The following is a 13,418-nucleotide window of genomic DNA, read 5'->3' on the forward strand; positions in this document are numbered from 1 at the left end:
GTTCGCTTTGGACCAAACCATTTCATGTAAATAGAGGGGGGGGGATATAATTTTAGATATATATATAGTACGGGCATGCCCTAGTTTATAAAAATCTGAGGTTGAATCTTCCTTCAACTCTTCTAATCCCTGTAGTTTTATGTTTAACTGGATGTTTTTTTTGGTTCAAATGGCCTACCTTTCTGTGGTTTGGCCTGGATGCTGATGTACTTCCACTTTTTCATGCAATCTGGTAAGTTGACTTCTTTTTTTTTCTATACATGATCAAAGGTCCTGGAAGTATTAGGAGGCAGAGTAAAAAGGCAACCGACAGTGGGACACAGTGGGACACAAATAAAGGAGTGGACGAACAGGAAAAGAAGAAGAAGAGGAGGAGGAGGACGAGGAGGAACAGGAGCAAAAGGAGGAGGAAGAGGGGAAGGAGGAAGATTAAGAAATAAAAAAAAGACAGTAACCTGCAAGTTAGAGGGTTGGGGTTAGGTAGGGTTAATGGCGATAATATAAATTTTAGGTAGTGATGGGGATGACTTGAGATGGCAAAGCACCGCCTGCATTTGAAGCCCTTGAGGGAAGGGTGGAATGGAACAGTCTCAGGAAGGCACTTCCGTTAAACAGGAGAAAAGAGGCATACTGTTTACAGGTCCACACTGAGTTTGGTATGTCGGTTGTTCAATTCTGACCTTGGCAGAGTGAAACCAAAGACTGAAAATGGTACGTGTTGCTTCCTCGCTTAATGCTCAGCAATTGCAGGATAAAGCACAGATAAACCTGGCCGGTGTGTTGACGAGGAAAGGGGGAAAGAGGAGAGGGTGGGGATTTTAATTCCCCATAATACTTCCCCACTTTATGTGGAGAATGAGGCACCACCACGACGCGGTGCTACAGGTACGAAGTGTCTCCTGAGAAGTTACTTCATCCAAGGCCACCGTGTGTGTGTGTGTGTGTGTGTGTGTGTGTGTGTGTGTGTGTGTGTGTGTGTGTGTGTGTGTGTGTGTGTGTGTGTGTGTGTGTGTGGTGTGTGCGTGCGTGCGTGCGTGCGTGCGCGCATGCATGTAAGTTGTTGTCTGCTATCTCCACACGTAGGTAGGTTTCAGGAGATGTAACGGAGACCTACCAGGTCTCAAAGTATCCACCACCGTTAGTGTGCGTGTGTATGTATAAAGTGTGTGTGTGTGTGTTTGTGTTTGTTTGACTGTTGAATCAGTTGTGCATTAAACTTTTGTCCTACAATGCGAACAAATTTTGGCTTCAGACATACTGGCATCAAAAAGTGTGCAAACTAAATTGTGTGAAGACACAAGATTGTTTTTGAGATACTTTTGCCTCCTGGCAGTGTCCATATGTTTTATACCTTTCCCGCCCCCCCCCTTCCCATGCCTCCCCCCAAAGCCCTCCCTCCCACAGATCTCTCGATGTCTCCACGTCTCTCGGTCCTTGCTCTCAAATGTTGTGTTTGTGTCCTTCCCCCTCTCTCCCCATCTTGTCTACCGCTCCCGATGTTATATGTCTTATGTGTCGGTTTGTCTTTCTGTGTGATTAATGTTCGCTCTTTCACGAGCCTCGATCTTGTATACAACAAAAAAAATAATTGTGGAGTCGATGCCACATTGCCTCAAGGCTTCCATTCAATTTTGAAATCTTCGAATAAAATGGCCAGACGTTACAGATCTTGTTTCCACTTGGTCACTGCAGTGTCATGGAAAATAGCGAAAGAACAAGATGCCCTTCACCTCATTTTCTTGCTAATTGATTTAATGAGAGATTAAACTTCAGTTGCCAGGTCTGTATGCGTCATTACCAAAATAAGTTAATCAATTCAAGTTTGGCTTCCAATTCCAGGAAATTCTCAAGCCATAGTCGATATTAATTCTCCATATGATTACAACAGAAGTCAGTATTTTCAAAACGTTTTTTTTTTTTTTTTGCATGCTCGACTATGACAAGCTGGCATCACTATGGTAGCATTCTGGGACCAATCATGTTCTTCGTTTCCAGCAATAATCTTTGTCACTACAAAAACTCCATTGTGTCACTTTACAGATGGCTTCACTCTGTGCAGGACTTGACTGTTTGTCACCCTTCCATCAGGCAGGCTGCATTGGGCATGACCAACTGATTATCTACAGGGAACCTGTTTTAATGCAAAATAGTCTCACACCTACCTACCTTGTCCTTCCATAACGACCAGGAAAATCACCTTTTTTTTTTTTTTTTTTTTTTTTTTTACCTCGGCCACCTCAGGTGAGCGGAGGTGATGTTTTCACCCTTTGTTTGTTTGTCGGTGGGCAGGAAGTTGTGGATGGATTCGGACAAAATTTGGTGATCAGGTTGGGTGTATGACGAGGACGAATAATTGATTATATTTCGGTGAACATTCAGATTCAGATCCGGATACGATTATTTTAAAGTAATTCTTCACCAGTCAGTGATAGGGCTGAAAACGATACCTAACACGATATCTCAAACAGGTATGGACGGATTTGTCAATGTTTTTTTTTTCGTACACAGCTTCTCAATGAACCTTGCACCCTGTTCGTCTAACTCTAAACAATGAAAGGGCCGTCATTCAAAGTGTTATTGAATATGGTTCCTCATCTTCCATAGTACTTTGCTTCTGTTTCTCTTGTCCCACTCAAGTCTGGAATGCAAGGCCTCCATATCATAACTGGAGCCCTCAAGATAAGTGACCACAAGCAGGTTTGTGGTCAAGCTGGTTTTTATAAACTCTGATCTTGCTCCCCTGCTTTCTCACTTTTCCCTCAATACCTACCCCTGCAGGGCAAAACTGTTCTGTCAGATAACCCTTACCTCGTTATCATCCCCAAATCTAAGCTTAATATTCACTCGTCCGCTCCTCTTGCATATGGAATCGCCTTCCTGAGTCTCATGCTTTTACCTCCAAGCCTTCAAGTCTGCTGCCTCCCCCCCCCCCCCCCAATAGTTCATTAGCAAGGACCTGAGAAAAATTAAATTGTTCAACCCGCCCCACAGAAAAAGCTTGATTTGACATGGTGATAGAATAGACCCTCTAGAACACCCCTTGGTTGTATGTGATTTCCAGTTGTGGTATCACTTAAATTCTACAGGCCACTATACATGCCAAGGGTCTGTCACTGCGGGCAGTTAAAACTGAGGGGGGAGGAACAACGTAAATGTGATTATCTTTGTCCAGACTCAACCAATTTTCAATGTTGTGGTATAATTGGCTTAGTATTATAATTCTGTCAGAATATATGCAAAATGTGAATATTGTTACATTTGTAGGGGGTAGGCAATGAAACACCTTAGGGCCAGGTAGAATTGTATAGGTGGTGTGCTTCGAATGTCACGATAAAGAAGAAGAAACCTCCATGTACCTAAGTAGGGAATCTGTTAGACCGGATGTCGTGTAAGGTCGTATCTTTGTCCCCATGGCGAGGGGTGGGGCTATGTTAATTTGGTGGGGTTTCAGGGTAATTAATTCCCTGTATGTAAATGCCTCTGTGATTTCTCCTTTGTTCCTATATGACACACACCACACCAGCCATGCACTCCAGACCTATACTAAAAAGACCATATAAATGTAACCGGAACCGGGACATTCAAATGCCGCTGAGGTCACCAGCTGAGTCATCATCGGGGACAGCGGGAGGGGCCATGGGGCGGTGATTGGTCTGGGCGAGGACTGCTGCGATAACACTCGCTGATTGGAGCAAGTGCGGACGTCATCAGATGACGTTGGAGACTGGGGAACAAAAAGACTGTGTCCCAGCATTTTCTTTCTCTTGGCTTTGGGGTTTGACGAAAGGCGGTCACAGTTCGTGCTCTTGGCTCTGACTTCGTGGAGGTGATCGTGGGCAGACGCATTCTTTCTCTTGGTCCGGGCGATTGGTGTGAGCGGACGCATCCTTTCCCTGGTACGTTGGTGCTGACTTCGTAACGGCTGTGTGCGCCTGAGAGACCTCCGTGCTTTGTGGAGCGTGAGATGAGAACGGAACGAGGCCCTGCTCGCTTCACGTTCAGTGGTTGGCGGGTGTACGAACTTCGCGCCAAGGCGTTGGCTTTCCTGCACACGGACCAGGGACCCGTTCGAGGGCCGCTCAAAGCGGAGTACTGAGCAAACAAATCAAAACACACATTTATTACTTTTATTTTTTTCCCTTGTGTTGTATACGAGTCTGTATGGGGGCACTCCAATTAGGAATTGGATTTTACTGTGCATTCTTTTGTTACCGGCATTTCTTTCATTAAACCTGGTATTGTTGCATTTTATTCCATGTCAGTTTGATGTGATTGGCGTGGTTATAGGACGCTCCAGTGGAATCTGTGCAGGTAAGATACTTGCTGCCCTCCCCCACTCCTTGAGCCTATAAAGAAGGTCCGCCATAGTTGACTGAACGCCTCAGAGTTTAAGCTCGATCGGGTATTCCTCACCCCAGGAACACGACAACTGGTGTCAGGAGTGTGGGATTCAGACTAGGGGCACACTCGGTGTCCGAGAGTTGGCGAATCAACACCGGCTGGGTGCAAATTGTGCTCAGCATTGGGAATCCAAATTTTTAACAGTCGTCTTTCTCTCGTCGAGGAGAAGGTAATCATAGAGAATGGGGTGTCCAAATTTTATAGTCTATTGGGGTGCGAAAGCGCAACATCACGCTTTCGGAAAATTAAAAATCTTTTTTTTTCTGAGGTAAAAATATGCGCGAGCGGGAACTACTTTGCCAGCACATAGGCGGATGTGAGTGAGATGGCCGAGCGGGTGGAGGGTCCCAAAGAACTCGGAAGCAAGCCGAGGGTAGAGTTGTATGAGAGTAGGATTGGAACCTCCCAAGTTCCGGAGCGATCGAACAAGGAAGCAGGTTTTCCAGGACATGTGTGGAAAAACTAATAAGGGGATTGAGTGACAAAACTGATGGATGGAGGGAAGAAATAAGGAGAGACAGGAAAAAAATTGTGAATGATTGGAGGCCTGTAGTGAACGATTGGAGGCCTGTAGTGAACGATTGGAGGCCTGTAGTGAACGATTGGATGCCGGGACTGAAGAAATAAAAGCCCAAAGACAACAAAAGAATGAACTTTGGGCACAGGAGAGGGAAAACTCAAATTTAAATGGGGAATGTTTGGCTGGAAAGGACCTGGAAGGCTGTCGGGCTTGTTTGGGTGCTGGAATGCACCAACAGGGGGTTGAATTGGCTGAGCAGAGGATATTGGTGGCCCGTGTTACAGAACCGGACCGGGTATTTATAGATAAAGACCTGTTGCGGCCACAATTGATTGCTGGGGATAATGAGATTCATGATTTGTTACCGGAGCGGCCGAGCACCTCGGACAGTATAGTCGGGGAGGAGATTGCTCGGGTCCAACAGAGTCTGGGAGATGAGGTGAGTCTGTCCGTCACATATCCCCAGGACGAGATTCAAGTGGCAGAGGGGACCCTCACCACGAAACACGATTGGGCACCAGAGGCTCCGAAACTGGATACCCAGCTGGGGGGGTGTTTTGGCCCCGAGCTGCACTCGTATGTGGAGGAGTCAGGGAATAGACCTCGAAAAAAGTGGTCCCCATAGTGAATTTGGAGCAGCTGCAGGGAGGGGCAGAAGAACCTGGGGAAGGGGTTTTGACCTGCAGCTGCGGTTGGGCACATGAGGCCAAATGTTTTAAAATAAAATCTAAATTGAAATGTGAATTTGATTTGGAACAGCCGTGGTGGGAATTGGTCCCCGGGCTGCGGAATTCGGACCAGGAGAGGTCATTGGGGTCGGCCTTGTGTAAAGGTTGCCCCTTTCGAAATTGGGTTGTGCCAGCCAGCTGGGGGGCTGTGCTTGTGGGATTTGCACGTGGGGTCCGACCATGGGTGTCGTGGTACGACCCAGAGCCCACGGGGGGGTTTAGTGGAGTGTGGGGTCCCTTGTCCATCGGGGTGCTGCCCAAGCGAGTGTCTGGGGCTGGCAGGGTCGCTGGACCCTGGTGGGGGGTTAAGACCTCCGGGGGTCCGAGGTGGTTTCTCACAAGCACCTGGTTTGGTGTATCATGAGGACCACTAGGGGGACGTGTTGTAGGCCGCACTTTGGTGGCGGCATCACGGATGGCCAACAAGGACCTGATGTGGTGACCGCCCGGGTATGGGACCTGACAGCCTCTCCCTTAGACTCTGGAACAGCCAGCATGTGGTGACCTGCCATGCTGTGCTGTTCTATGGATGTGGGTCGAACCGCATGTACAGGGATGGATTATAGCCCACCGGACAACCATTGGGGCATCTGTGGGACGTGATGGTATGAGCATGATCTTCCACAGATGATCTGTTGTGATTTGTGGACTCTCGGCTTGGGAAGAGAGGCATGGGATTGGATCTGGAAATTGGAACGAGCCGAGCATATGGGGCAATGCTCGGCTGGCAAGTGTATGGAAAAGCGCCCTTCTTTGGTGAAAATATTGAAATGTGGAATAATTGGCATGGGTAATCTGAGGGTTAGATGTAAATTTAAGGGTGAATTTTGTGAAACTGTGGTGGACACTGGGGCAGTCACACCATTATTGATCCAGGTGTGTTAGACCAAAGTGTTGGAGGCTGGGACAAAAATGGATAGAGTAGTAGGACACAGCCTTAAACTGGCTACGGGGGTGACGGTGCCAATACAGGGATGTGGGTGTTGTCGGGATGTAGTTGGTCAGTCTGGAGGTCATCGTGGTGTTATGGGTGTCCAAGGTGTGTGGATCGTGTCTTCTGGGATTGAGTCCCCTGGTGGAGCACGGCTATCAACTAGACCTTGGGCGTGGTCAAGTGTGGGTGGGCACTGGGGGCTGCATGTGGGTGGACTGGGGGATGTGAGAGGTGCAGGGAACGTGATGTGGATGCCACGCATTGCGACCGTGCCCCCCAGGTCCGACGCCTTGGGAATGGCGGAGTTGGCGGCAGGTGCTCACCACATTGGCCAGCTTGGGCTAATGGAGCCGTGGTCCTCATGGGGGGCCAAAGGATGGATGGTGGGTCATGCCCTTATGGTCACTCGTGGGCCATGTTGGTGATTCGGCTGCTCAACTTACCCGATGTCCTCGCACGGTAGAGGGGCGGAGCTGTCGTAGCCAAATTTAGTAGTGTAGTAATGGTCACCGGAGGAGGCGGATCCACACACTTGCCAGTACAGCGGATAAAATTGAAATGTGGGGAAATTGATTGGCCCCATGGGATAAATTCGGGATTTCGGTCTGGGTGGATGACACTCTTGGACCCGACCAACCTGCAACTACCTGCACTTAAGGTAAGGGGCCTTGATGTTTACTGTCCCAGGGCTTCGGTACTTGCTTATAAATTGGAACATGAGTAATTTGTAATGGGGGCGGGTGAGAGTGATGACTTGGTCGGTGAGGGGATTGGAGTGTGTGCCACAAAGTGTCTTGTGGGTGGCATTTGTTTGTGTAAGAGGTTTTGTTTTTGTGTGGTCGTGAGGTTGGAGACTGAATTATGGTTGAGATATGATGAATGGGGAATTCACGTGTAAGCAGGCCATGGCAGTATCTCATATATGACATCCTTTTACTGAAATGTGTTGAGAATTGAATGGCAGCAGGGGAGGAAATGTTATTGTGGATTTTGTGTGTTGGGAAGGTGTGTGTGTCCGCAAGTACTGATCAAGCTCTGGAGGAGCGGTGACTGTGCCCCCCCCCCCTCCTGAGGTAATTGCCCCTGGCAGCCAGTGGTGTCTGCAAATTGAGAGTCTGTCGGGGGGGGGGGGGGGCTGCTTGGGCGCCCAGCGGTATGGAGACCCCTGGCGACCCGTGAGGCTATGCGAGACTGAGGCGAAGGAGCCTTGTGTGGAGACCTCCCCGGCGGGACGACAGTGTAAGGAGCTGTTTGGTTGTCAGGGGGCCAAGAGTTAAATGGGGGGGGGGGGGGGGGGGAGGGGGTGAAGAAGTCGTAAGTCGGGCGACTTGTTTTTTTGAACTGCGGGCACCACAGCCTGAAGTGCCCCCACCATCTTGCTGGTACGGTACCTCCCCGCTGCCTGGTAGAAACGCACACACGTGTAATAACATCTATGCCATGGTCTTGCAGGGGCGTGAAATTCATGCTTTAATGGTTTTGTGTTTTGATGATTTTTGGAATGTGTACGAGTGGTTATGGGTTTGTGTGAGTGAATGAGGGTGAAATCCACCGAGCCATGTCACTCACCTGTAACACCAGGACAGGGCCCGCAGCAATTTAGGTACATTGGGATGGCTCTGCAGGTAATGTTGGGTATTGTGGCATCCACCGGGGGACGTGGTCTATACGCCGGGTACTCCTGCTAGTATTTTATATATATTTGGACAGAGAATTATAATATGAAGCCAATGATGCCTCAACATTGAAAATTGGTTGAGTCTGGACAAAGATATTCACATTTACATTGCCACTTCCCCTCCCCCCCCCCCCCCCCCCCTACATTTTAGTGGGCCGGAATGACGGACCTTTTGGAATGTCTGATTTTAATGATACCAAAATTTGAAACAACATACTACCTTGAGGTGTTCTCGGTGGTCTATTCTACCACCCTGTCAAGTCAAATCTTTTCTGTAGGTGTTGAATTACTTTTCTTATTTGGCCTAAGACAGCCTGGTGTTGGCTTAGCGGTTACGGTGCGGCTTGGGGATCGAATCCCGGTCGATCGCTGAATTAACGCCAGGGGGGTTGACTCAGCCTGTCATCGTTCTGAGGTCGGCAAATTGAGTACCAGCTTGCTGGTAATTGCCTGTGTGTCGCAGGGTGACTAACAGGGTTGGTGGCAGGAAGGGCATCCGGCCATAAAACATTGCTTCAAAAAGGGGGCTAAGGTGCCCAAAAAAGGCCAACCCCTGCTCTGCTGGGGAAAATGGCCTCTGAAGGTGTTTCTTCTTCCTCATAAGACAAATGGCTCCTGGAGTACTGCTTAATCTCTCCGTTTCCTACCTCTGAGTTTTACTACACTTATTACGACCTGGTCCCTCTTGCACTTGCCACTCCTTTCTTCATCTGGTTGTGCACAAACTGTCAAAATATTATTTTTTATAAAACTTATGCTGCTTTGCAATGTGAGGAAAAATACACATCCAGGTTTAGAGGGCTCCTATCAACTTTGTGGGCTGTCTGAATACTTTTGGTCATTGGGTGTATTTGGCCCAGCATAAAAGTATGCAGGCCTACTTTAAAGAGCCCTCAGGGAGCCATCTGTACAAGTGCACAAAGCCAATGCAAAACTATCAGTGTAAACAGACTACAGTTGATTTAAGTTCAAAGTTAATTCAGGCATTCAAAATAAGCAACAAAATCTTTCACAATGACAGACGTTGCCACAGATAGTACAAACATTTGATGAACATCTCCAAAAATTAAATTTCAGGTGAGGGATTAAATGCAAATTGGGAATGATGACAATTACCTGTAGTTGCTTCTGCCTCAACGAAACCCTTTGTCCTTGTTCTTAGCCGCTGCAGCCTAAACCTGCACAAAGCGTGCCGGGTACTTGGTCTGAATCCAATATCGACATCAGCCTGGACTCCCTGTCCCTGGGATTGCAGGCTTCTCCGGCTCCAGCCCCCTCTATGAATTCCCTAATCCACGGTAAGCAGAACATTTCCATCGACCTTTTATTGTGCTTTGAGGTTCCTGCAAGGAACATCTTCCTGTCTGTTCAATAATCTTTATATTGATCACCATCTCTCCTTCCCCCTACCTGTCTTCCTTGCACAAGGTACAAATGTGATGACCCTGCATCCGGTGCTGGTGCCACAGGCCTTCCTTCCCTCTCCACTGATTATTTCTCCTCCTGGAAATTTTCCCACAGTTCACGGCATGGCTCCAGGCATGTTCGGAGTGCCATCACAAGGAGTGCCCATCAGGTTTGGTGCACAATTCCCCGTTACACAGACTGCAAAGCAAGATCTGTTCTCACCTTTTGCCAATTTGGGGAAGTGAAATGGTGGAGGAAGAAGAAGATTTGTCTCTAAGGGGGAACAGTTCTATTTCTCTTTTTTTGTGCATTTTCCATTTAAAATTCCTCCAAATGGTTTTGTGAATTATTCAGAGGGAACATTTTGAGTCCAAGAGATTTGTTTGTTGGATAGTGTGGACCTTTTTAGGAATGACTGGTACATAGCAAAAAAAAACAAAAATCAGGGAGCATCAACGATGGAATTTGTGAAAGAATATCTATCTCAGAGGTGGACCAGAAGCACCTCCTTCTATTTATATTGAAACAAGGTTTGAGTTGTTGAAATACTGCACCCATCACTCCATGGTAAATGTTTTACATCCTGATGTCACTCCAAGAGGTAACCAAGCCTGCGAGAACTCACGTGTCTGGTTTGAAGAAACCATGGAACTCATAACCATAATTGGTGAGCGATATTTTGTGGCTGCTCACAGTACGAGATTTTACCATTGTTCATGAAGGAATATGTAAAGTGCAGGTTTATCCATGATGAAAACATAAGTTGTTTGCAGTGAAGGATTAACTTGTTTAAAAAAAAAAAAAAAATGGACAAAATGGCAGAAGTCTGTCTGCGCACTTGTCTGTCAACTTCTACATTCCAGTTAAGTATGTTTTGTCTCCATGCTTCGTGCCATCTGACCAGGAGAATAAGTTTGAGACGATTTATTTGTTTAGTGTTAATGTGCACATGGTATCTTTAATGTAGTCCACATTACCTGCAGGACTAACCAAGCACAGGTGATGGCCATGCAAGTGAAATGCCCAATTACTGGGGTTCCATGGGACGGTTTGCTTATGCCAGGACACAACGGTGAGATGCAGCTGGGATTGCACAGCGCAACGCTCGCACCCCCTACTGGGGCCGTGCAGTCCAAATGGCTGAAATAGAAAGCCCGACCAGTGTTCAAGTAGTAAGTTTAACATGCTTACCTGCACTTTTAAAGCTGGAATAAAAGGATGTTACAAGCTTGCTTTGGCCCTCATTGCAGATATCACAATAGCACAGGTGATGTGTGCAAGTCCTTTTTGCAGGATTTGTTCCGATTGCATTTCAATGCTGTTAAAAAAAACAAAAAAAAAACATACATGTATATATATATATATATATATATATATATATATATATATATATATATATATATATATATATATATATATATATATATTTATTTATATATTTATTTATATATACATACATCAGTTGCTGGACAACTTCTTTTGAGAAATTGATTTTAAGTTATGCCGAACATTAAATTGCCAAGGTTGAACCTTACACCACAAAGCTTTAACCTCGTGCCAAGGTTGACGCTTTTTCGAGTAACTGAACCAGATAGCTAATTGAACTTGTGACTCGACCTACATGTATTGGCCCGATGGCAGTGCTTGGCTGAGGATGATCTTCCTTGTTTCCGTCATGGGGTTAAATCGAAATTAAACTAATGCTGGTGCTGCATTCACAGAAGGGCTCACACACCGAAGAATCTCAGGGCAATCCTTTTGGTGGTGACAGTCAGCTGTGCCCTCTATTCTGATTTTGGTTACTAAACATTTCCATTCTCTGAAGGAGTAAGCCATTGTGTACTGCTACCCAAGCCACGTTTCCATTGAATGGAATGGGCAGGTCGATAGGGATGTAACTTGTAGGAATGGGGCATAGTATGGCATAACTTCATTTCATCTGGATTTTTATTGGAGTAAACACAAATCTTTTTTTTTTCTGAGGCCTACCTTGCCTCAACATTTAATGTAGTTGTCTGTAAAGTGCTAATAACCAACACCTGTGATCATGGGTTCCCGGTGTGTACCCTTGTTTAGAATAGATACACCGTATCTCTGTGTGTCATAAGAGACGACTAAGGGTTGGCGTCAGGAAGGGCATCCGGCCATAAAAACATTGCCTCAAAAAGTGAACAATTACAACTACATATGGGCAGGATACAGCCAGAAGTGGAGATCGGTTTCTGAGGGTTGGGACATGGAATGTAGGGACAATGACAGGGAGGTCAGGAGTAGGGGTGGAAGTATTGGTCAGAAGAGTGGACATATGTTGTATGCAAGAGACGAGATGGAAGGGAAGTAGTGAGAATGGTGAAGGGTAGGCAGGGACAGAAATACAAGTTTGTGTGGCAAGGGTGCCCGGAGGGCGTGAATGGTGTTGGTGTCCTGTTTTCTGAGGAGTTTGTCGACAGTGTGGTGAGTGTGACGAGAGTGAGTGATAGATTGATGATGGTGAAAATGATGATTGGAAAGCTCTTGGTGAACGTCATCTCGGGATATGCTCCGCAGGTCGATCGGAGCGATGAAGAGATGGACAAATTCTGATGTGCGATAGAGAAGCTGATGGAAAACGTGAAAGATGAGGAAGTTGTTGTGGGAGGAGGAGACCTAAATTGACATGTGGGAAGGAGTATGGATGGTTTTGAGGGAGTTCATGGGGGTTATGGATATGGTGTGAGAAATGGAGAAGGTGAAAGGATTTTGGAGTTTGCTGATGGAGCCGATTTGTTATACTCAGTTCCAGAAAGAGGATAAGCTTGTTACATACACGGCAGGTGGGTCGACGACAACCGTTGACTACCTGCTGGTGCGTAGGCGAGATAGGGGGCACCTCCAGGACACAAAGGTGATCCCGGAGGAAGAGGCTGTTTCACAGCACCACTTGGTTGTCTGCGACATAAGGGTGAAAGGTGCGAGGAGAGCTCGGCGGATGAAGTACCAACCGAGAATGAAGGTGTGGAGGTTGAAAGAGGTGACAGTAAGGGAGGCATTAAAAGAGAGGCTGAGTAGGGTAGAGGATGCTGTGGTTGAGCTTGAAAGTGGTTGGATGTCAATGAAAGATAGTCTGCTGGGAGCCGTTGGTGAGGTATGTGGATGGACAAAAGGACCACCGAGGCACTCGGAAACATGGTGGTGGGATGATGAATTTGGAAAGAGGATTGACGAGAAGAGGAAGAAGTTCAAGGAGTGGCAGAAGGCGAAGGGTACGGGAGCAGAAAAAGCAGAGCATGAAAGTAAGAAGGCTGCAAAGAAAGAGGTAGCAGAGGCGCAGGAGGCATGTAGGAAAATGTTCGGAGAACGCTTGGATTCGGAAGAGGTTCAGAGCGGTATTCAGGATTGCAAAGCAGATAGCGAAAGAGAGGTGTGATGTGATGGGGGTGAGTTGCTTGAAGGATGAAGTGGGACAAATCGTTGTGGACCCAGATGGAATTAAAGGAAGATGGAAAAGATATATGGAAATGCTGTTCAATAGAGAATGAATGGGATGGCAACATAGAGAGTAACCCAGTTTTAGGACCGGCAGAGAAGATAACTGAGAAGGAAGTTGAGGAAGCGATAAAAGCAATAAACCACCTTTAGAGGCCATTTTTTCCCCGCAAGCGGGGGTTGGCCTTTTTCGGGAACTGTGGTTGTTGTTGTTTTTCGGTCCCCTTTTTGAAGCAATGTTTTACGGCCAGATGCCCTTCCTGACGCCAACCCTTTTTGCCGCCT

General features: G+C 46.9%; 1 protein-coding gene across 1 annotated transcript in view; it reads left to right on the plus strand.

The window, feature by feature from the left end:
• Positions 1-10,197, plus strand: part of CLINT1 (clathrin interactor 1) — a 77,106-nt gene extending 66,909 nt beyond the window's left edge. The window contains exons 10-11 of the mRNA XM_078777270.1: positions 9,424-9,559; positions 9,690-10,197. Coding sequence (XP_078633396.1) covers positions 9,424-9,559; positions 9,690-9,913 — 360 coding nt within the window. The 3' untranslated portion in view covers positions 9,914-10,197. The remainder of the gene's footprint in view (positions 1-9,423; positions 9,560-9,689) is intronic.
• The last annotated feature ends 3,221 nt before the right edge of the window (positions 10,198-13,418 follow it).

The sequence above is a fragment of the Myxine glutinosa genome, chromosome 1 (assembly GCF_964187855.1).
Source record: "Myxine glutinosa chromosome 1, kmMyxGlut1.1, whole genome shotgun sequence".
Lineage (NCBI taxonomy): Eukaryota > Metazoa > Chordata > Myxini > Myxiniformes > Myxinidae > Myxine > Myxine glutinosa.